This window comes from Oncorhynchus kisutch, unplaced genomic scaffold (genome assembly GCF_002021735.2).
Source record: "Oncorhynchus kisutch isolate 150728-3 unplaced genomic scaffold, Okis_V2 Okis01b-Okis20b_hom, whole genome shotgun sequence".
Taxonomy (NCBI): domain Eukaryota; kingdom Metazoa; phylum Chordata; class Actinopteri; order Salmoniformes; family Salmonidae; genus Oncorhynchus; species Oncorhynchus kisutch.
In genome coordinates this window covers 4,908,869-4,933,607 of record NW_022261978.1, presented here as the reverse complement: position 1 = coordinate 4,933,607, position 24,739 = coordinate 4,908,869, and the positions used below count along the sequence as shown (strand labels likewise).

The 24,739-nt window shown below is 46.3% G+C and overlaps 1 protein-coding gene across 1 annotated transcript; it reads right to left on the bottom strand.

Moving 5' to 3' along the window:
- Positions 1-4,867: 4,867 nt before the first annotated feature.
- Positions 4,868-20,465, bottom strand: LOC116359027 (pancreatic secretory granule membrane major glycoprotein GP2-like). Its single transcript, XM_031811669.1, has 9 exons — positions 20,336-20,465; positions 17,992-18,627; positions 17,523-17,711; positions 16,563-16,768; positions 10,359-10,510; positions 6,744-6,989; positions 6,363-6,522; positions 5,459-5,534; positions 4,868-5,326 (listed from the first exon to the last, which is right to left on the bottom strand). The coding sequence occupies exons 1-9, from the start codon at positions 20,400-20,402 to the stop codon at positions 5,307-5,309; spliced, it is 1,752 nt and encodes a 583-aa protein (XP_031667529.1). The 5' UTR covers positions 20,403-20,465; the 3' UTR covers positions 4,868-5,306.
- Between the last annotated feature and the right edge of the window lie 4,274 nt (positions 20,466-24,739).

Here is a 24,739-nt window from a genome sequence, read left to right as displayed (position 1 = left end):
GCTTCAAGTTCCTTGGTGTCCACATCACCAACAAACTAACATTGTCCAAGCACACCAAGACAGTCGTGAAGAGGGCACGACAAAACCTATTCCCCCTCAGGAGACTACAAAGATTTGGCATGGGTCCTCAGATCCTCAAAAGGTTCACTGGGGCCAAGCTTCCTGCCATCCAGGAACCTCTATACCAGGCAGTGTCAGAAGAAGGCCCGAAAAATTGAGAAAGACTCCAGCCACCCTACTCATAGACTGTTCTCTCTCCGGAGCGCTAAGTCTAGGTCCAAAAGGCTTCTATACAGCTTCTACCCCCAAGTCGTAAGACTCCTGAACATCTAGTCAAATGGCTACCCAGACCATATGCAGTGCCCCCCCCCCCACCCACTTTACACCACTGCTACTCTCTGTTGTCATCTATGCATAGTCACTTCAATAACTCTACTTACATATTACCTCAATTACCTCGACTAACCGGTGCCCCTGCACATTGACTATGTATCGTTACCCCCCTGTATATTGTCTCGCTATTGTTATTTCACTGCTGCTCTTTAATTACTACTTACTTTCATCTCTTATTCTTATCTGTATTTTTTTTAAACTGCATTGTTGGTTAGGGGCTCGTCGGTCAGCATTTCACTGTAAGGTCTACTACACCTGTTGTATTCAGCATTTCACTGTAAGGTACAACACTACACCGGTTGTATTCAGCATTTCACTGTAAGTTCTACTACACCGATTAAATTCAGCATTTCACTGTAAGGTCTACTACACCTGTTGTATTCAGCATTTCACGGTAAGGTCTACTACACCTGTTGTATTCAGCATTTCACTGTAAGGTCTACTACACCTGTTGTATTCAGCATTTCACTGTAAGGTCTACTACACCTGTTGTATTCAGCATTTCACTGTAAGGTACAACACTACACCTGTTGTATTCAGCATTTCACTGTAAGGTCTACTACACCTGTTGTATTCAGCATTTCACTGTAAGGTCTACTACACCTGTTGTATTCAGCATTTCACAGTAAGGTCTACTACACCTGTTGTATTCAGCATTTCACTGTAAGGTCTACTACACCTGTTGTATTCGGCGCATGTGACTAATAACATTTGATTTGATATTACACTGCTGTTTTCCACACAGTGTGTAGCTGGGTTGGTGCTCAATAGTTTTTCTGTTATACTACTTTACAGTCCAGACAGTAACTATCACAGTTTCCCTTAGAAACTCACATAACAACTAGATTACACTGCAGGTGTTATGCAGTGTGTAGCTGGAGTTGTCATATCCTTTGTAATACTGCAGGGTATATACTAACCATCTCTTCTTCCCACAGAGAGAAACGACCTTTTCCAGTAGGGTTTTTCTCCCACAGGCAGCGGACTGTGTCTAAGAAGGGTTGGACTCAGCAGTCATCCTGAGGTGCTCCTCTTACAGGCCCAAAGGCCAAACTGAGAGAGGGTTGGACTCAGCAGTCATCCTGAGGTGCTCCTCTTACAGGCCCAAAGGCCAAACTGAGAGAGGTGGAGTCTCCATGGGCACTGAACACAGTGATGAAAGGCTACGAACTTCCAATGCCGGCCACCGCTATAGTTCTGGCGCATCAAATGTCTCAGGGTCTTCTAGTGTTGACGCCCTGGTTGACTGAATGTTTCCCAATGAGTTTTGATGAAGAACGGAGTGTCAACCTCTCATTCTGAACAGGGATTCTGTATGACAGACGTTAACCCAGCCATTACAGTTGTCCACACACTCCCCTCTCGCTGTTGTGGGTGAACTGGAGCTTCCCCCAGTGTGTTTTGCCCAACTTGGGCAATGGACACTTTTCACAGACGCAGGCAATTTCAAAGCTTTATCAGTTTTCGGTAACTATGTTGAGAAGGTTCTGGGCCAGGGCCTATCCGACCGGACTCTCACATTGCATGTTGGACACTGTTACTGCAGCGTATCTGCTGGCAATTTGCCGGCCTTTGCCTTTCTCTGTGGAGGCACATCCTACTGGAGGAGTAACTGGACATCCTACTGGAGGAGTAACTGGACATCCTACTGGAGGAGTAACTGGACATCCTACTGGAGGAGTAACTGGACATCCTACTGGAGGAGTAGCTGGACATCCTACTGGAGGAGTAACTGGACATCCTACTGGAGGAGTAACTGGACATCCTACTGGAGGAGTAACTGGACATCCTACTGGAGGAGTAGCTGGACATCCTACTGGAGGAGTAACTGGACATCCTACTGGAGGAGTAACTGGACATCCTACTGGAGGAGTAACTGGACATCCTACTGGAGGAGTAGCTGGACATCCTACTGGAGGAGTAACTGGACATCCTACTGGAGGAGTAGCTGGACATCCTACTGGAGGAGTAACTGGACATCCTACTGGAGGAGTACCTGGACATCCTACTGGAGGAGTAACTGGACATCCTACTGGAGGAGTAACTGGACATCCTACTGGAGGAGTAACTGGACATCCTACTGGAGGAGTAACTGGACATCCTACTGGAGGAGTAACTGGACATCCTACTGGAGGAGTAACTGGACATCCTACTGGAGGAGTAACTGGACATCCTACTGGAGGAGTAACTGGACATCCTACTGGAGGAGTAACTGGACATCCTACTGGAGGATTAACTGGACATCCTACTGGAGGAGTAACTGGACATCCTACTGGAGGAGTAACTGGACATCCTACTGGAGGAGTAACTGGACATCCTACTGGAGGAGTAGCTGGACATCCTACTGGAGGAGTAACTGGACATCCTACTGGAGGAGTAACTGCCTAACCTGGATGATTGGATAGTCTGTCCCATCCAGGGAACAGGCCACAACGGACACGAGGACCCTCTTGAACCACATACGAGTTCTGGGCCTCACCCTATCACGGAAGGGGATCTACCTCAGGATGTCCATAGACTCGACTCTCATGAGGGCACGTCTCCCTCAGGTGAGAGTAAAAAAATCCTATCCTACCTCAACCGTTTCCGGCTCAGACGAGCCATGTTGGTGTTAGTGTGCAAACAGTTACTCAGCCTACTGACGATGGCATCACTGTTGGTTCCACTGGGCATTCTCCATCAGGCCACTCCAGCCATTGTTCAATATCCCACGGCCAGCTTCCAAAACAACACAAACAACATTAACTGTTGGTGATGAGTGCATGTTTGAGGACCCTATCAAAATGAATATCCCACTCTTTCCTGTTAAAAGGGGTGAGCCAGATCAGAGTCCACTGCAGAGAGTTGTTGTACACTGAAGCCTCTCTGACGGGTTGAGGTTCCATGTCCAGATGCAGCCGCTGGATCCCCCCATGGACTGGTCAACACAACAGTGTGCTGGAGCTCAGAGTGGTTCATCTAGCTCTTCACCAGGTCCAGCCCTACCTGGTAGGACAGCATTTCCTGCCCCTGAGGCCCGACCTCCTCTTCAGACTAGGGGGACACTGTGGCATCTGGACCCGCGCCGCCTCCAGCTTCAGGCCTCTGAAGGTGTTAGTGGACCAGTCTAGGCCAGCAGGACAAGGTGGTGAACACGTTGCGGAGCGACATGGTTGCTTCCACCAATGCGTCAAAACAAATGTTTTGGGTAATATTCTGTACCTGGTTTGAGAGACATATGTGCAAACGGTTTTACTGTTTTCACTGCTTGATGCGGACCGAGTGGCATCCACATTGAGAGTGTACTTAGCTGCCATGACAACGGCCACGAGGGACCCATCCGTTGCTCTCTTTATGAAGGGAGTTCAACGTCTGTGTCCAGGAATGGCCCGCTCAGTGCCAAACTGGAACGTTGACGTGGTGCTGTCTGCGCTTGCTAAGCCGCCCTCGAGCCCCTAGAGTCCACGACTTTGAAGCACCTATCCATAAAGGTGCTTTTCCTGTTGGCTGTTACCATTCTACTAGAGGAGTAGCTACATCATTGAAAGAACAGGAGCATAACACAAGTGTTCTTGGAAGATCACCATTGAAAGAACAGGAGCATAACACAAGTGTTCTTGGAAGAACACCATTGAAAGAACAGGAGCATAACACAAGTGTTCTTGGAAGATCACCATTGAAAGAACAGGAGCATAACACAAGTGTTCTTGGAAGATCACCATTGAAAGAACAGGAGCATAACACATTTTGGAAGATCACCATTGAAAGAACAGGAGCATAACACATTTTGGAAGATCACCATTGAAAGAACAGGAGCATAACACATTTTGGAAGATCACCATTGAAAGAACAGGAGCATAATGTGCATTTTGGAAGATCACCATTGAAAGAACAGGAGCATAACGTGCATTTTGGAAGATCACCATTGAAAGAACAGGAGCATAATGTGCATTTTGGAAGATCACCATTGAAAGAACAGGAGCATAACGTGCATTTTGGAAGATCACCATTGAAAGAACAGGAGCATAACGTGCATTTTGGAATATCACCATTGAAAGAACAGGAGCATAATGTGCATTTTGGAAGATCACCATTGAAAGAACAGGAGCATAACGTGCATTTTGGAACACAGTCAATGTTTTTAACACGTTTTAACTTTTGATGATGTCATCGGGTATAACTTTTTAACTTTATATTTGTTTCTACAACTTAAAGAAATGCTCCGTTTTCACATAAAGACAATGTGCTGTCAATAATGAAAATTATGAAAAGAGATTTTCCTTTTAATTAATTCATTGCTTAATTCATTGGAATTTCCTCTTTGTAAGTCTGCTGTTGTGTTGCGATGATGCAGACTTCTACCAGTGTTTCTGGGGTAATACTGACACCTACTGGTTCATCATTGTCTTGACTGATCCCACAGAGAAAGAACTAAGCTATAGCAATAGTACACTACATGCCCAGTACATTATTCACACATTAATACATTTATACATATATTTATCATTTATATTTTATTAACACTATTAAATTACTGAACATACAAAGCATTTTAGAGCAATAGGATGAAATGATATTATAGCTGCAGTTTAAACTAGAAAAGGGAGATGTTTGTGTTGATATAATCTCAACTAGATGTCCATGTATTTTCACGTTACAAACATTAGTGGCCAGCACATACACTTTCTGGACTCAAGCCTTAGTTAAAGGTTCAACAATTAATTTGTGTTGGTTCAAATATAAATATTTTACTAATCATTCTAGAAATACAAAAATATCCTTAAAATATCATTATTTATAACTGGATGTATGTAAGATATTAAATGGCTTGGTTTAGGACATAAATGATGTATAGGTGAGATAGGTTTATGAACTTTACATAAATTATTTAGATAACTGGATTCATTGTTTAGGATACAGGAAGCAGGACAAGTTCAATCTTCATTTTGGGACCCTGAAAGTCAAAAACAAATACACTGTTATTTAGTTACATAGTTACCTGAGTGTCCATCACTGACATCAACATCATTTGTTTGATTGACATCTATTATTGGTTTTGATTGCTAACTTATGATGTCATACTCACAGGTGATTGGTCCGATGGTGACGGGTTCGAGGGGGACAGAGGGGGTGACAGAGCGGTATTTCCTTTTGGCGCACACCTGAGGAGAGAGACGAGAAGGAGTCAGAGAGATCAGATACTGAGACAGAAAGAAGGGAAGGAGTCAGAGAGACCAGACACTGAGACAGAGAGACGGGAAGGAGTCAGAGAGACCAGACACTGAGACAGAGCGACGAGAAGGAGTCAGAGAGACCAGACACTGAGACAGAGCGACGAGAAGCAGTCAGAGAGACCAGACACTGAGACAGAGAGAGTCAGAGAGACCAGACACTGAGACAGAGAGATGAGAAGGAGTCAGAGAGACCAGACACTGAGAAGGGGGGCCAGAGAGAGTCAGAGAGACCAGACACTGAGACAGAGAGACGAGAAGGAGTCAGAGAGACCAGACACTGAGACAGAGAGACGGGACGGAGTCAGAGAGACCAGACACTGAGACAGAGAGAGTCAGAGAGACCAGACACTGAGACAGAGAGACGAGAAGGAGTCAGAGAGACCAGACACTAAGACAGAGATAGTCAGAGAGACCAGACACTGAGACAGAGAGATGAGAAGGAGTCAGAGAGACCAGATACATAGACAGGGAGACCAGAGAGAGTCAGAGAGACCAGACACTGAGACAGAGAGACGAGAAGGAGTCAGAGAGACCAGATACTGAGACAGGGAGACCAGAGAGAGTCAGAGAGACCAGACACTGAGACAGGGAGATGAGAAGGAGTCAGAGAGACCAGATACTGAGACAGAGAGACCAGAGAGAGTCAGAAACCACCACACACAAACTGAGTGAGACCAGAGAGAGACCACAGACTGAGTGAGACCAGAGAGAGACCAGACAGAGTGGATGAGTCAGCGGGAAAGATGCAGGACTCACTGGAGTGCAGGAGGAGCTCCTCTGGTCACACAGGCTGAGTCTGCAGTGCAGGAAGACGTCCCGGTAGTCCCCCTGGTACAGGAACAGCAGAGCAGAGAAGCGAGCCCTGAGAGACGAGCCGCTCTCCTCCACCCTCACCTGACGGAATTCAGTCGGACATCTAGGCAACAGGGAGGGTCATGGGTTTAGGTTAGATAACGCAACAGAAAATACACAAACATTGGGGTTCGGTTCCCAGACACAGAATAAGCCTGATCCTGGAGTAAAAAGCAATGGAGAAGCTCCCTGTAAAGTGTTAGTCCAGGACCAGACTTAATCTGTGTCTGGGAAAACCTCCTCCATATGTTCCTTGAGTATAAACCAAGACACCTGCACACATACTTTTTCTGAATGATGTAGTATCGCATGATGTCTTTAGGATCGGGGGATTGCGTGGCATAGCAGTCCTCCAGAACGACCACGAAACGCTCCGTCTCGGACTCCTCTACGGACACGCCCACGTGCAGCACTGAACCCACCGGCAAGGTGACTCCACCCGCTGGGTAAGCCTTTGTGAAGTCGTCGCTGTGGTACAGAGTCATGTTGGAGCCCACTCTGGAGCCCATACCGACTTTGGAACCCTTCAGCCTGTCAAATGGGCCAATAGGAGATTTGGTTTTGTTAGATTCCAAATAAACAGAGTAGAAAACTCAGACGTTTAGTAAAGCTGAAACCAAGTTAATTCACCCACTGGGTCAAACAGCAGCATAAGGCAACGACATGTTTCCACCAGTGGTAGTATATATAGACCCCAATGTGGATGGAGCATCCTCCTTCCCTCTAAACATGACATGTTTATTGCTGGGCAGGAAGTTAAGTGATGCAGGCAATAAACTGTTCCTTCTCCTAATGTGACCTGACCTCCATTCCTCACTAACCCACATCTCTCCATCCTTATCAGTTCCTGCAACCATGTGATTGCCTTTCCTTTACTCAAAACATTCCAAGCTTAACTGCCTCCACCACAAACATTCCTCCTCCAGATAACCATTAACATCTGGTGTAGAAACCTGACTATGGTATTCCATATTTGAGGTTTAGGAGTCAGAACCCATCAGTTAGATAAGATAAGAAATGATCTGTATTATTATAGTTTTAGCACTGTTACACAGCCAGCTTCAGCTACATATCTTGGTGGAACAACCAGAACAACCAGTACTGTGATGAGTGAGTGGACAGATGTCACGACCGTCGTATGAATAATTGGACCAAGGCGCAGCGTGAGTAGAGTTCCACATTTTAATGATAATGAAACTTCCAAAACAAAGATATAACGATCGTGAAATATGTAGGGCACATAGGCACTCCTACAAAACAATATCCCCCATGGCAGGTGGGAAAAAGGACACACTAAGTATGATCCCCAATTAGAGGTAACGATTATCAGCTGCCTCCAATTGGGAACCATACACACACCAACATAGAAATATAATACCTAGAAACCCCCGTAGTCACAACCTGACCTATTACACCATAGAGAACCCTGAGGGCTCTCTATGGTCAGGGTGTGACAGTACCCCCCCCCCAAAGGTGTGGACTCTGACCGCAAAACCTGAAACTAGATGGGGAGGGTTAGGGTGGGCAGCTAGCATTGGTGGCGCCTTCGGTGCGGGACGTAGCTCAGACCGCGGATCCGGACATGGAGCGGGGCTGAACGCTGTGCCCGGACTGGGCACCGGCGCAGAGGAAGGCTCCGGCCATGGCACCATCGCAGGAAGCCCCGGGCCGTGGAACGTCGCTGGGGGTTCCGGGCTGTAGACCTGGTGTACGAGTACGGGGAGCCGGCACAGGACGTACCAGGCTGAGAAGGTGCACTGGAGGCCAGTTGCATGGAGCCGGCACAGGACCTACCAGGCTGAGAAGGTGCACTGGAGGCCAGGTGCATGGAGCCGGCACAGGACCTACCAGGCTGAGAAGGTGCACTGGAGGCCAGGTGCATGGAGCCGGCACAGGACCTACCAGGCTGAGAAGGTGCACTGGAGGCCAGGTGCATGGAGCCGGCACAGGACCTACCAGGCTGAGAAGGTGCACTGGAGGCCAGGTGCATGGAGCCGGCACAGGACCTACCAGGCTGAGAAGGTGCACTGGAGGCCAGGTGCATGGAGTCGGCACAGGACCTACCAGGCTAAGAAGGTGCACTGGAGGCCAGGTGCATGGAGCCGGCACAGGACCTACCAGGCTGAGAAGGTGCACTGGAGGCCAGGTGCATGGAGCCGGCACAGGACCTACCAGGCTGAGAAGGTGCACTGGAGGCCAGGTGCATGGAGCCGGCACAGGACCTACCAGGCTGAGAAGGTGCACTGGAGGCCAGGTGCATGGAGTCGGCACAGGACCTACCAGGCTAAGAAGGTGCACTGGAGGCCAGGTGCATGGAGCCGGCACAGGACCTACCAGGCTGAGAAGGTGCACTGGAGGCCAGGTGCATGGAGCCGGCACAGGACCTACCAGGCTGAGAAGGTGCACTGGAGGCCAGGTGCATGGAGTCGGCACAGGACCTACCAGGCTGAGAAGGTGCACTGGAGGCCAGGTGCATGGAGCCGGCACAGGACCTACCAGGCTGAGAAGGTGCACTGGAGGCCAGGTGCATGGAGCCGGCACAGGTTGCACCAGACTGATGACACGCTCCTCAAAACGCCTGTGCTGCAGCATACTCCTGGCCAACATCTCTCTCCAATATCCCTCAAACTGCTCCATCGACTCCCAGATGGTCTCAGTCGCTCTCCTCGGCTCTGCCGACCGCCCCTTGTGCCCCCCCCCCAAAAAAAACTTTGGGTTGCCCTTGAGCTGTTTGAGGCCGCGGACCCTGACGTCGTCTCGCATCCACCTAGTATCTCTTCCTATAACCAACTCTCCTTCACCTCCTGGGCACGCTGCTTGGTACTGACTAGGAGGGATGTTCTGTCACGGCCGTCGTATGAATAATTGGACCAAGGCGCAGCCTGAGTAGAGTTCCACATTTTAACGATAGTGAAACTTCCAAAACAACAACGAGATAATGACCATGAACTATGTAGCGCTCATACAAAACAATATCCCCCATCGCAGGTGGGAAAAAGGACACACTAAGTATGATCCCCAATTAGAGGTAACGATTGTCAGCTGCCTCCAATTGGGAACCATACACACACCAACATAGAAATATAATACCTAGAAACCCCCCTAGTCACGCACCCTGGCCCATTACACCATAGAGAACCTAGAGGGCTCTCTATGGTCAGGGCGTGACAACAGAGGAGGAGATAAACTCTTAACTAGTTACCTAAAGGATCATCAAGAACCACAGGTTTGGAGTATAAACTGTCTACGCATTAACAGAATACTGACAGCTTGACATGTGTTAGCCTGCATTGTGTTACAGAATACTGACAGCTTGACATGTGTTAGCCTGCATTGTGTTACAGAATACTGACAGCTTGACATGTGTTAGTCTGCATTGTGTTACAGAATACTGACAGCTTGACATGTGTTAGCCTGCATTGTGCAGAATACTGACAGCTTGACATGTGTTAGCCTGCATTGTGTTACAGAATACTGACAGCTTGACATGTGTTAGTCTGCATTGTACAGAATACTGACAGCTTGACATGTGTTAGTCTGCATTGTACAGAATACTGACAGCTTGACATGTGTTAGCCTGCATTGTACAGAATACTGACAGCTTGACATGTGTTAGTCTGCATTGTGTTACAGAATACTGACAGCTTGACATGTGTTAGTCTGCATTGTGTTACAGGGGCGCAACTTTGGTTTTAGAAGTTAGGGGGACATAGTTATTATTGTTTTTAAATCCAGTCAGATAAACAGCCTACCCAACCACTCGGAGGCGTCCGCATGGTCCTAAAGTACACCGCTGCCTCGTATTGTATCACATTCCAATGATAAAACTGGTCAAAGATGCACCCCTGTTGTGTTACATGGTCCGTGTTTTACAGTGTTTACTGTAACGTCTCCACTTACGACAGGTAGGGTTTGATGGCCACATCCAGGCTGGTCTCTGATTCCAGAGGGTAGGCACAGGAGAAAGGCACGCTCACGGGTCGGCTGAAGGACACGTCGTGAACGTGGTAGATGAATAAACTGTTGGAAAAGATGGCGTCCGTTCCGTTAGTCTGGTGAAAGGGGGAAAAGGGAAGAAGATTAGAAGCCAGGAGAGGACCTCTTACCAGTTCTCACAATAATATAATTCTTGGACTATTTCAGTTCATCTGTTCATCATTTTCTGTTGATGGCAACATGTCTCTTTATCTAAGATTCCATTTGTTGCCACTCCTTGTCATTGCCAAAGAGACTGGCTTTCGGAAATCTCAATGCTCAGTGTCCTGTCGTATTTACGGCGCAGTTGCTGATTGGTAGTTGGAAAAAACATTAATATTTTCCATGACAACGTCACGGAACATGAGGTGAGTGCAAATCTGGCACAATATAGAATAAGAATCTTATGAGCAACAACAAACAGCCGTTACGACCTGCTGCTGTAATTACCTTGTGAGAAGGCAGTGTCTATCATAGAAATAAGAATGAATAGAAAGGTCTCCATTCACGTCAGTGGAGCTCCCAAGCTTGTCGTCCTAAAACCTGGAAATGACTTACCTCTGGTTCATTCAGCCTTCCCTATGGGGAAACATGTATGTGGAAAGACGACGGTTTTGGAATAAACACTGAAAATAAGGTCTGAGGTCGACACAGGCTTAGGAGATCTTACACATTTTGTTCTATGAGATGATACCAAATCAGATGTTATTGGTCACATACACATGGTTAGCAGATGTAGTGGGACACATACACATGGTTAGCAGATGTAGTGGGACACATACACATGGTTAGCAGATGTAGTGGGACACATACACATGGTTAGCAGATGTAGTGGGACACATACACATGGTTAGCAGATGTAGTGGGACACATACACATGGTTAGCAGGTGTAGTGGGACACATACACATGGTTAGCAGATGTAGTGGGACACATACACATGGTTAGCAGGTGTAGTGGGACACATACACATGGTTAGCAGATGTAGTGGGACACATACACATGGTTAGCAGGTGTAGTGGGACACATACACATGGTTAGCAGATGTTATTGGTCACATACACATGGTTAGCAGATGTTATTGGTCACATACACATGGTTAGCAGATGTAGTGGGACACATACACATGGTTAGCAGATGTAGTGGGACACATACACATGGTTAGCAGATGTAGTGGGACACATACACATGGTTAGCAGATGTAGTGGGACACATACACATGGTTAGCAGATGTAGTGGGACACCTACACATGGTTAGCAGATGTAGTGGGACACATACACATGGTTAGCAGATGTAGTGGGACACATACACATGGTTAGCAGGTGTAGTGGGACACATACACATGGTTAGCAGGTGTAGTGGGACACATACACATGGTTAGCAGATGTTATTGGTCACATACACATGGTTAGCAGATGTAGTGGGACACATACACATGGTTAGCAGATGTAGTGGGACACATACACATGGTTAGCAGATGTTATTGGTCACATACACATGGTTAGCAGATGTAGTGGGACACACACACATGGTTAGCAGATGTAGTGGGACACATACACATGGTTAGCAGATGTAGTGGGACACATACACATGGTTAGCAGATGTAGTGGGACACCTACACATGGTTAGCAGATGTAGTGGGACACATACACATGGTTAGCAGATGTAGTGGGACACATACACATGGTTAGTAGGTGTAGTGGGACACATACACATGGTTAGCAGGTGTAGTGGGACACATACACATGGTTAGCAGATGTTATTGGTCACATACACATGGTTAGCAGATGTAGTGGGACACATACACATGGTTAGCAGATGTAGTGGGACACATACACATGGTTAGCAGATGTTATTGGTCACATACACATGGTTAGCAGATGTAGTGGGACACACACACATGGTTAGCAGATGTAGTGGGACACATACACATGGTTAGCAGATGTAGTGGGACACATACACATGGTTAGCAGATGTAGTGGGACACATACACATGGTTAGCAGATGTAGTGGGACACATACACATGGTTAGCAGATGTAGTGGGACACATACACATGGTTAGCAGATGTAGTGGGACACATACACATGGTTAGCAGATGTAGTGGGACACATACACATGGTTAGCAGATGTTAATGCGAGTGTAGCGACATGCTTGTGCTTCTAGTTCCGACAATGTAACAATATCTAACAAGTAATCTAACAAATTCACAGCGACTGCCTTATATGCACAGCCTTATATGCACAGCCTTATATGCACAGCCTTATATGCACAGCCTTATATGCACAGCCTTATATGCACAAATGTAAAGGAGTGAATAAGAATTAATACACATGAATATATGGATGAGCGATGAGCGAACGGCATAGGGAAGATGCAGTAGACGGTATAGAGTACAGTATATACATATGAGATGAGTAATGTAGGGTATGGAAACATTATATAAATTGCCATTATTTAAAGTGACTAGTGAAACCTTATTACATCTCATTATTAAAGTGGCCGGAGATTTGAGTCAGTATGTTGGCAGCAGCCACCTAATGTTAGTGGTGGCTGTTTAACAGTCTAATGGCCTTGAGATAGAAGCTGTTTTTCAGTCTCTCGGTCCCAGCGTTGATGCACCTGTAGTGACCTCGCCTTCTGGATGATAACCGGGTGAACAGGCAGTTGCTCGGGTGGTTGTTGTCCTTGATGATCTTTTGGCCGTTGTTTTGGCTCTGGGATAAGGTCCCATGTCCAGGGTGGAGGTCCGCTTCAGGAAAGTGGTATTCCTGGCCGTACTGTAGGGAAGTGGTATTCCTGGTCGTACTGTAGGGAAGTGGTATTCCTGCTTGCACTGTAAGGAAGTGGTATTCCTGGTCGTACTGTAGGGAAGTGGTATTCCTGGTCGTACTGTAGGGAAGTGGTATTCCTGGTCGTACTGTAGGGAAGTGGTATTCCTGGTCGTACTGTAGGGAAGTGGTATTCCTGGTCGTACTGTAGGGAAGTGGTATTCCTGGTCGTACTGTAGGGAAGTGGTATTCCTGGTCGTACTGTAGGGAAGTGGTATTCCTGGTCGTACTGTAGGGAAGTGGTATTCCTGGTCGTACTGTAGGGAAGTGGTATTCCTGGTCGTACTGTAAGGAAGTGGTATTCCTGGTCGTACTGTAGAGAAGTGGTATTCCTGGTCGTACTGTAGGGAAGTGGTATTCCTGGTCGTACTGTAGGGAAGTGGTATTCCTGGTTGCACTGTAGGGAAGTGGTATTCCTGGTCTTACTGTAGGGAAGTGGTATTCCTGGTCGTACTGTAGGGAAGTGGTATTCCTGGTCGTACTGTAGGGAAGTGGTATTCCTGGTCGTACTGTAAGGAAGTGGTATTCCTGGTCGTACTGTAAGGAAGTGGTATTCCTGGTTGTACTGTTGGGAAGTGGTATTCCTGGTCGTACTGTAGGGAAGTGGTATTCCTGGTCTTACTGTAGGGAAGTGGTATTCCTGGTCTTACTGTAGGGAAGTGGTATTCCTGGTCGTACTGTAGGGAAGTGGTATTCCTGGTCGTACTGTAGGGAAGTGGTATTCCTGGTCTTACTGTAGGGAAGTGGTATTCCTGGTTGCACTGTAGGGAAGTGGTATTCCTGGTCGTACTGTAGGGAAGTGGTATTCCTGGTCGTACTGTAGGGAAGTGGTATTCCTGGTTGTACTGTAGGGAAGTGGTATTCCTGGTCGTACTGTAGGGAAGTGGTATTCCTGGTCGTACTGTAGGGAAGTGGTATTCCTGGTTGCACTGTAGGGAAGTGGTATTCCTGGTCGTACTGTAGGGAAGTGGTATTCCTGGTCGTACTGTAGGGAAGTGGTATTCCTGGTCTTACTGTAGGGAAGTGGTATTCCTGGTCTTACTGTAGGGAAGTGGTATTCCTGGTCGTACTGTAGGGAAGTGGTATTCCTGGTCGTACTGTAGGGAAGTGGTATTCCTGGTCGTACTGTAGGGAAGTGGTATTCCTGGTCGTACTGTAGGGAAGTGGTATTCCTGGTCTTACTGTAGGGAAGTGGTATTCCTGGTCGTACTGTAGGGAAGTGGTATTCCTGGTCGCACTGTAGGGAAGTGGTATTCCTGGTCGTACTGTAGGGAAGTGGTATTCCTGGTCGTACTGTAGGGAAGTGGTATTCCTGGTTGCACAGCTCTAAGATATTTAATTAATTTTACTTGACCTTTATTTAACTAGGCAAGTCAGTTTAAGAACAAATTCTTATTAACAAAGACGGCCTACCGGGGAACAGTGAGTTAACTGCCTTGTTCGGGGCAGAATGACAGATTTTTACCTTGTCAGCTCGGGGATTCGATCCAGCAACCTTTCGGTTACTAGTCCAACGTGGACTTACAGCTGTAATTGCTACCAACGGTGCTTCTACAAAGTATTGACTCAGCGGTGTAAATACTTATGGAAATTCGTTTTTTCTGTATATCATTTTCAATACATTTGCAAACATTTCTAAAAACATGTTTTCACTTTGTCATTATGGAGTATTGTGTGTAGATGGGTGCGAATTAAAAATATATAATCTGTTGAATTCAGGCTGTAACACAACAAAATGTGGAATAAGTCAAGAGGTCTGAATACTTTCTGAAGGCACTGTACATCCTATAAGGAACCATCAATCAAATCCACCACCGCACCTCAGACACCCTCAAATGAAATTTCTCCTTTCCTAAAAACATATATTGGCTTCATTATAGCATAATGCTGAAATAATGTTTATTTGTGTATATGTTTCTAATTGTTTATTATATTATTTGTCCATCTTAATCTTTTCTTTTTCAATGGCCAGTCTGAGATATGGCTTTTTCTTTTCAACTCTGCCTAGAAGGCCAGCATCCCGAAGTCACCTCTTCACTGTTGACGTTGAGACTGGTGTTTTACAGGTACTATTTAATGAAACTGCCAGTTTAGGACTGTTTCTCAAACTAGACAGTCTAATGTACTTGTCCTCTTGCTCAGTTGTGCACCGGGGCCTCCCACTCCTCTTTCTATTCTGGTTAGAGCCAGTTTGCACTGTCCTGTGAAGGGACTAGTACACAGCGTTGTACGAGGTCTTCAGTTTCTTTGCAAATTTTCACAAGGAATAGCCTTCATTTCTCAGAACAAGAATAGACTGGCGAGTTTCAGAAGAAATGTCTTTCTTTCTGGCCATTTTGAACCTGTAATCAAACCCACAAATGCTGATGCTCCAGATACTCAACTAGTCTAAAGAAGGCCAGTTTTATTTCTTCTTTAATCGGAACAACAGTTTTCAGTTGTGCTAACGTAATTGCAAAAGGGTTTTCTAATGGTCAATTAGCCTTTTAAAATGATCAACTTGGATTAGCTAACACAACGTGCTATTGGAACACAGGAGTGATGGTTGCTGATAATGGGCCTCTGTACGCCTCTGTAGATATTCCATTAAAAATCTGCCGTTTCCAACTTTAATAGTAATTTATAACATTAGCAATGTCTGTACTGTATTTCTGTTCAGTTTGATGTTATTTTAATGAATTTCTTTAAAAAAACGAGGACATTTCAAAGTGACCCCAAACTTTTGAACGGTGGTGTATATGTATGTATATTTATGTTGTGTTACACAGCATTTGAATAAGAGACCTAGATCTCAATATGTCTTCCGTGTTAAAATGTAACAAAAATAAACCATCTGTTTTCACTGTTCCATTCTTGCGCAATTCATGCATCTCCGCTGGCCTCTCTCTCTTCCAACCTCTCTGTATTCCGCTCAACCAGTAGCCTGGCCCAAGCATGTCCCAGAAGTAGCAAACTACAGTATTTCTGTCACCTACTTTTAGCCCCCCCCCAAAAAAGTACCTTGCTCTTTCTTACTGGATATAAAATAGGCTTCAAGCTACAGCGCTCACAATGAACTGGCGGGGAAGTTTGAAGGGCGAGAGCTTCTCTGGTGTGACTGGTCACATTGGCTGGTGATAAACATGCAATAAATGGACTGTTCATATTTGAAGGCCAGTGTCTTTGGCAATGACAGGGATTGGCAAGGAGTGAAATATTAGCTAAAGAGACTGGTATCAAGGGTTATGTCTAACAGCAAGTGCTCTCTTCTGATAGTTTTGGTGAGGAACTGGGTGAACGGGTCGGGGTCTGTTCTCACCTCCAGAGTGTTTCCGCAGGCGCCCTCCTTGCGCTCCACCTGGTACCATACCATGCCGCCACGCTCTTCGTGAGCGTTACACCGGGGGTCGGCCAGGTTAGCGGTGGTGGCATCCAGACCAGCGGCCTCCAGGTTAGTCCTGTTGAGACCCACCTGTACCAGGTTCCGCCCACATACTACCTCTGGGTGCAGCAAAACAGGCTGATCTGTAAGAGAGGAAGAGAGAGACAGAGGAATGAGAAACAGGCTGATCTGTAAGAGAGGAAGAGCGAGACAGAGGGATGAGAAACAGGCTGATCTGTAAGAGAGGAAGAGAGAGACAGAGGGATGAGAAACAGGCTGATCTGTAAGAGAGAAAGAGAGAGACAGAGGGATGAGAAACAGGCTGATCTGTAAGAGAGAAAGAGAGAGACAGAGGAATGAGAAACAGGCTGATCTGGAAGAGAGGAAGAGAGAGACAAAGGGATGAGAAACAGGCTGATCTGTAAGAGAGGAAGAGAGAGACAGAGGGATGAGAAACAGGCTGATCTGTAAGAGAGGAAGAGAGAGACAAAGGGATGAGAAACAGGCTGATCTGGAAGAGAGGAAGAGAGAGACAGAGGGATGAGAAAATAAAGACAACAGAAGAGAAGTTATTCAAGAACCCAAAATGAAAAGAAGGAATTACAAATTCTCATATAAACTCTTCGAAAAAAGGGTTCCAAGAGGGTTCTTCAAATGTCCCCATAGGATAACCCTTTTTGGATCCAGGTAGAACCCTTTTTGGTTCCAGGAAGGGGTTCTACTTGGAACCCAATAGGGTTCTACCTGAAACCAAAATGGTTGTAGCTGGCACCTAAAAAGGGTTCTTCACAGGGTTCTCTTATGGGGACAGCCGAAGAACCCTTTTAGGTTCTAGATAGCACCTGTTTTTCTAAGAGAGTACATAGGTCCTTAAGCAGGTGTTTTCTGAGAACTCACCTGGCCTCTCACACCGCCAAGAGACCCCATCGGTGCTCACGCAGGTCTCCCCCTCTCTGCAGGTACCACACATTGCTTTTGGCGTAGTCGTGGAAACCTGTGACTGTGTTGTTGTTGTGGTGCGATTGTTCTCTACTGGTATTTCTGTAGATGTGACTGGTTTTGGTGTTGTGGTGAGAGCTGACACATCTGGAACAAGGAGTTAAACAGGAGACACAGTTATGAGGGAACATTCATGATTTGAAAGAACTAGTATGCTGGTATTACCAGAATCAATATGAATGAATGGATGAATATGCCGAGTACTGTTGATATCTAGGGCCATAAGAAGAACATCATGGTGTATATAACCAGCTGGTGAATGACTAAGTAGTAAACAGTTAATAAATACAATAACTTCAATTCAAAAGGCAGAACAACAACAACAAACCCCACTCAGAACTTGGCAAAGCAGGAGGCGAAACCTTACATGCACAATAGGCGAAGTAGCATCCGGGAGGCATGACGAACTTGTACACAAAGTAGTTCCCAGGACATGCCTTGACGTGGATGGGCTGAGACTGCACCCAGCAGCAGTCCCCATTGAAGCTGGCGCAGACTGCACTCTGGACAATTTCATCCACCTGCTGGGGGGGAGGAAACGCCAGCCATAAGGGAGCCTGGGTGCCGCACTTGAAGGAATCCACACACTTGTCCGGCATGGACACGCTCTGGTTGCCGATGAACATGCGGTAATAGCCGTCCCAGTGGACGTTGCGGTCACAGTGCTTGTTGCCCACGTGGTTGTTGGTGGAACGCCAGGCATCGTTCAGGACCGTGTAGATCTTACAGGGGTTGGAGCACTGCTGGATGCCGGCGACCGTGATGCAGTCCTCCCCGTCGGCGCACTCGTTGAAGCCGCAGCTGAACCGGACATGGGCAAGGTTGGTGTTGGAGCGACGGACACGACGAGGGGCATGGTGGTCGGTGGCGGTGTGGCCAGGTAAACAGATGAGGCCGTCTCCGGAGAAGCCCTTCTTACAGGTGCATGTGATGTCACCTGCCATGGGGGAGGTGCGGCAGACGGCTTGTTCGTGACACGCATCGCAGCTGGTGACAATCGTACCTGTGGGAATTTGAGAATATATGGGTTCATCATCTCTTTAGGTTGAGGTATCATGATACACCTGAATTGTTTTGATGCCTCCATTTTTAGGTTCTCCGACTAAAGAGCAGAGAAAGTCCGTTGTGTGGTGGGTTATATGGTATTATACTGTATAAAAACACTTAACACACAATACATGTATCCCTGCACTGTCAACTCTAACCAAAAATATTTTGTTCAGAATTAGATATGGCAGAACTAAAATAAGCCAATGCCAATATCAAATGAACAAATGCTATACAGTATAGTTTCTATCATATATAGTATTCATTATGAATAAACTGAAATAATTTCATGTTTTAAATATACAGTGCATTTGGAAAGTATTCAGACCCCTTGACCTTTTCCACATGTTGTTACTTTACAGCCTATTTGTCAAATGGATTAAATCGTTTTTTACCCTCAAGGACATTCTGAGTCCCGAAGCCACTCCTGCGTTGTCTTGGCTGTGTGCTTAGGGTCGTCCTGTTGGAAGGTGAACCTTTGCCCCAGTCTGAGGTTCTGAGCGCCCTGAAGCAAGTTTTCATCAAGGATCTCTCTGTACTTTGCTATGTTCATCTTTCCCTCGATCCTGACTAGTCTCCCAGTCCCTGCCACTGAAAACCTCCCCACAGCATGATGCTGCCACCACCATGCTTCACCGTAGGATTTGGTGCCCGGTTTTCCCAAGACATGATGCTTGGCATTCAGGCCAAAGAGTTCAAGCTTGGTTTCATCAGACCAGAGAATGTTGTTTCTCATGGTCTGAGAGTCATTTAGGTGCCTTTTGGCAAAGTCCAAGTGGGCTGTCATGTGCCTTTTACTGAGGAGTGGCTTCTGTCTGGCCACTCTACCATAATGGCCTGATTGGTGGAGTGGTACAGAGATGGTTGTCCTTCTGGAGCTATGTCAGAGTGACCTCCCTGACCAAGGCCCTTCTCCTCCGATTGCTCAGTTTGGCCAGGCGGCTCTAGGAAGAGTCTTGTGGTTCCAAACTTCTTCCATATATGAATGGAAATCATGTCCAATCAATTGAATTTACCACAGGTGGACTCCATTCAAGTTGTAGAAATATCTCAAGGATGATCAACGGAAACAGGATGCAACTGAGCTCAATTTCGAGTCTCACAGCGAAAGGTCTGAATACTGATGGAAATAAGGTATTTATATTTTTATTCAAATTCTAAAAACCTGTTTTCGCTTTGTTATTATGGGGTATTGTGATGTTATTATGGGGTATTGTGATGTCATTATGGGGTATTGTGATGTCATTATGGGGTATTGTGATGTCATTATGGGGTTATGGGGTATTGTGATGTTATTATGGGGTATTGTGATGTTATTATGGGGTATTGTGTGTAGATTGATGAGGAAAAAATGAATTTAATCCATTGTAGAATGAGGCTGTAACAAAATGTGGTAAAAGTCAAGGGGTCTGAATACTTTCTGAATGTACTGTATAGTATATTTGTGTGTACCTGAGGTATGTCCAGCTGTTGATGTAATAAATATATAGTATATTTGTGTGTACCTGAGGTATGTCCAGCTGTTGATGTAATAAATATATAGTATATATGTGTGTACCTGAGGTACGTCCAGCTGTTGATGTATCAAATATATAGTATATATGTGTGTACCTGAGGTACGTCCAGCTGTTGATGTATCAAATATATAGTATATATGTGTGTACCTGAGGTACGTCCAGCGCTGGACAGAACCAGTAGAGGCACCAGCAGAGCCACCAGGATCATCCTCATCAACACTAGTTACTTCTACAGGGGCAGAAACGAGGAACACAACCTGAAGGAAAATACACTGATTATATTCATCCACAATTTATCCACAATTTACATCCACTGGAACGTCAGTCACGTTTAAATGCACGTTGGACTTGATTTAATTTGACTGTATCTATACAGGTCATCCTATGGTGATAAAACACATTTTATTTTCTGTCACAAGACTGCAATTAACCACGTTACAAAACATCTAATACAATAATAGATATTCAGCATGGACACACATTCTTAAGCATGGACACACATTCTCTGGAGGGTATTATAACAACACATCTAATATAATAATAGATATTAAGCACAGACACACATTCTTAAGCATGGACACACATTCTCTGGAGGGTATTATAACAACACATCTAATATAATAATAGATATTAAGCATGGACACACATTCTCTGGAGGGTATTATAACAACACATCTAATATAATAATAGATATTAAGCATGGACACACATTCTCTGGAGGATATTATAACATTTTAAACTTAGTCAGTTCAGATATATTAATTTCACCAAACCAAAAATAACTTTATTTAACCATACAGTATGAATAGTGATCTGAGAGGAGTACTGACTTACCAAATGTTGATGCTGACTGCTGGAACCACCTGTAAACGAGGCATTTATACACTGGTTATCTGGGAGGGGGGGAAGCAGGTCACATTGTGCAATATTCCCAGGGACAATACCTTAGTCTGGGTCCCAGTCTGTTCAGCTCTCATTCTACTCCTTGCCACTCCTTGTCATGATAAACTGTTTGGCAATGACACAGAGTAAAGGAGTGAAATGTCAGACAAAACTGACTGGATTTCAGGCTAACAATAGGTGTGGAAGAGGTTGAATCACAACTATAGATCCCAACTACAGTATAATCTTAATTTGATCACTCTGTTGTTGCTGAACATTTCCCAGTGTATTTTAAGAAGAGTTTTAAGAAGGCTTCTAAAGTTTGTAATTTCCACTCAGAAATATCAGACTTGATTTTATTTTACAAAAAATGTATCAACCCCTAATTATAATCCACGTAGTAATTCACATTTTCTGTTGCATCAGGATTATTTTCCTTCTGTAGCAAACTGGCTCAAATTACGATCCTACATCTGTATCATCGTTGAAATGTAAGGAATGCATAACCATAAAACCGTGGGGTGTGATTAAGGTAAAGTCTATATGCTCTGTTGGGTGGCGGCAGATACAATGGATGTTTTCAAACTAATTAAGCGACAGGGCAAGTGGCTGGTGGGTGGTGGGTGGTGGGTGGTGGCTGGTGGGTTGTGGGTGGTGGGTGGTGGGTGGTGGCTGGTGGCTGGTGGGTGGTGGGTGGTGGCTGGTGGGTGGTGGGTGGTGGGTGGTGGCTGGTGGCTGGTGGGTGGTGGCTGGTGGGTGGTGGGTGGTGGCTGGTGGGTGGTGGCTGGTGGGTGGTGGCTGGTGGCTGGTGGGTGGTGGCTGGTGGCTGGTGGGTGGTGGCTGGTGGCTGGTGGCTGGTGGCTGGTGGTTGGTGGCTGGTGGCTGGTGGCTGGTGGGTGGTGGGTGGTGGGTGGTGGCTGGTGGGTGGTGGCTGGTGGCTGGTGGCTGGTGGCTGGTGGCTGGTGGCTGGTGGCTGGTGGCTGGTGGGTGGTGGGTGGTGGGTGGTGGGTGGTGGGTGGTGGGTGGTGGGTGGTGGCTGGTGGGTGGTGGCTAGGTGGCTGGTGGGTGGTGGCTGGGTGGGTGGGTGGCTGGTGGCTGGTGGCTGGTGGCTGGTGGCTGGTGGCTGGTGGGTGGTGGCTGGTGGGTGGTGGGTGGCTGGTGGGTGGGTGGTGGCTGGTGGGTGGTGGCTAGGTGGCTGGTGGGTGGTGGGTGGTGGCTGGGTGGCTGGTGGCTGGTGGCTGGTGGCTGGTGGGTGGTGGCATTAGGTCAACACTGTATGATTAACGAGGTAAATAATGCCTCACAATATCCCAGAGAACCACTTAACATTTGGCTGACTTCTTACCTCTCGGGCTCTGTTATAAAGACAATGTGTCGTGGGTTGCTGGTGCTATTGGCCAACACCCTTGTTTTAATGTCATTTCCACCCTTCTTCCATCAGTTATTCAATCAGTTTATTTGTCTTATGTTTGCACTGTAGATGTCTGTTTCAACTGTGCAGTATTTCAATCTGTTTTCTGTCATTTGTATGTACTATATACACTGCTCCAAAAAATGGGAACACTAGGGAACACTAAAATAACACATCCTAGATCTGAATGAATGAAATATTCTTATTAAATACTTTTTTCTTTACATAGTTGAATGTGCTGACAACAAAATCACACAAAAATTATCAATGGAAATCAAATTTATCAACCCATGGAGGTCTGGATTTGGAGTCACACTCAAAATTAAAGTGGAAAAATCCACTACAGAATGATCCAACTTTGATGTAATGTCCTTAAAACAAGTCAGAAAGAGGCTCAGTAGTGTGTGTGGCCTCCACGTGCCTGTATAACCTCCCTACAACGCCTGGGCATGCTCCTAATGAGGTGGTGGATGGTCTCCTGAGAGATCTCCTCCCAGACCTGGACTAAAGCATCCTCCAACTCTGTGGTGCAACGTGGCGTTGGTGGATGGAGCGAGACATGATGTCCCAGATGTGCTCAATTGGATTCAGGTCTGGGGAACGGGCGGGCCAGTCCATAGCATCAATGCCTTCCTCTTGCAGGAACTGCTGACACACTCCAGCCTCATGAGGTCTAGCATTGTCTTGCATTAGGAGGAACCCAGGGCCAACCGCACCAGCATATGGTCTCACAAGGGGTCTGAAGATCTCATCTCGGTACCTAATGGCAGTCAGGCTACCTCTGGCGAGCACATGGAGGGCTGTGCGGCCCCCCAAAGAAATGCCACCCCACACCATGACTGACCCACCACCAAACCGGTCATGCTGGAGGATGTTGCAGGCAGCAGAACGTTCTACACGGCGTCTCCAGACTGTCATGTCTGTCACATGTGCTCAGTGTGAACCTGCTTTCATCTGTGAAGAGCACAGGCCGCCAGTGGCAAATTTGCCAATCTTGGTGTTCTCTGGCAAATGAAAAACGTCCTGCATGGTGTTGGGCTGTAAGCACAACCCCCACCTGTGGACGTCGGGCCCTCATTCCACCCTCATGGAGTCTGTTTTGACCGTTTGAGCAGACACATGCACATTTGTGGCCTGCTGGAGGTCATTTTGCAGGGCTCTGGCAGTGCTCCTCCTGCTCCTCCTTGCACAAAGGCGGAGGTAGCGGTCCTGCTGCTGGGTTGTTGCCCTCCTACGGCCTCCTCCACGTCTCCTGATGTACTGGCCTGTCTCCTGGTAGCGCCTCCATGCTCTGGACACTACGCTGACAGACACAGCAAACCTTCTTGCCACAGCTCGCATTGATGTGCCATCCTGGATGAGCTGCACTACCTGAGCCACTTGTGTGGGTTGTAGACTCCGTCGCATGCTACCACTAGAGTGAAAGCACCGCCAGCATTCAAAAGTGACCAAAACATCAGCCAGGAAGCATAGGAACTGAGAAGTGGTCTGTGGTCCCCACCTGCAGAACCACTCCTTTATTGGGGGATGTCTTGCTAATTGCCTATAATTTCCACCTGTTGTCTATTCCATTTGCACAACAGCATGTGAAATTTATTGTCAATCAGTGTTGCTTCCTAAGTGGACAGTTTGTTTTCACAGAAGTGTGATTGACTTGGAGTTACATTGTGTTGTTTAAGTGTTCCCTTTATTTTTTTGAGCAGTGTATATATGCTTGTTTTGACCTGGCCATGCTTTCGGATACACCCTAGCTTGATAACCATTGTCCCATTTTTATCAATCAGTTTTTTTTGTCTTCTGTTTGTGATATAGATATGCCTGTTTCAACTGTGCCGTGCTGACAGATAGGCTACCTCTAAGTGTTCTTGACATTGTTCCCTTTATCTTTACGTTTTTTGTCTTCTGTTTGTATTATAGATATGCCTGTTTCAAGTCACGCTTTAGTCACGCTGAATCAGCGGATTAATAACAACAAAAGACCTGACCTGATCCCTTTGTCGTATTCCAAACCCTTTTCTCTTTGCTCTAGATGACCAACAATAGCCAGTTGTCACCATGATGACATCATATCAACTATTCACACTGAGGGAAAGGTGAACTGTTCCCACTCATCTAAACACAGACTCAAATGGCACCCTATTCCCTATATAGTGCACTACTTTTGTTTACTAAGATGGTCAAAAGTAGTGCACTAAATAGGGAATAGGGTGCCATAAGTAGGGAATAGGGTGCCATAAGTAGGGAATAGGGTGCCATAA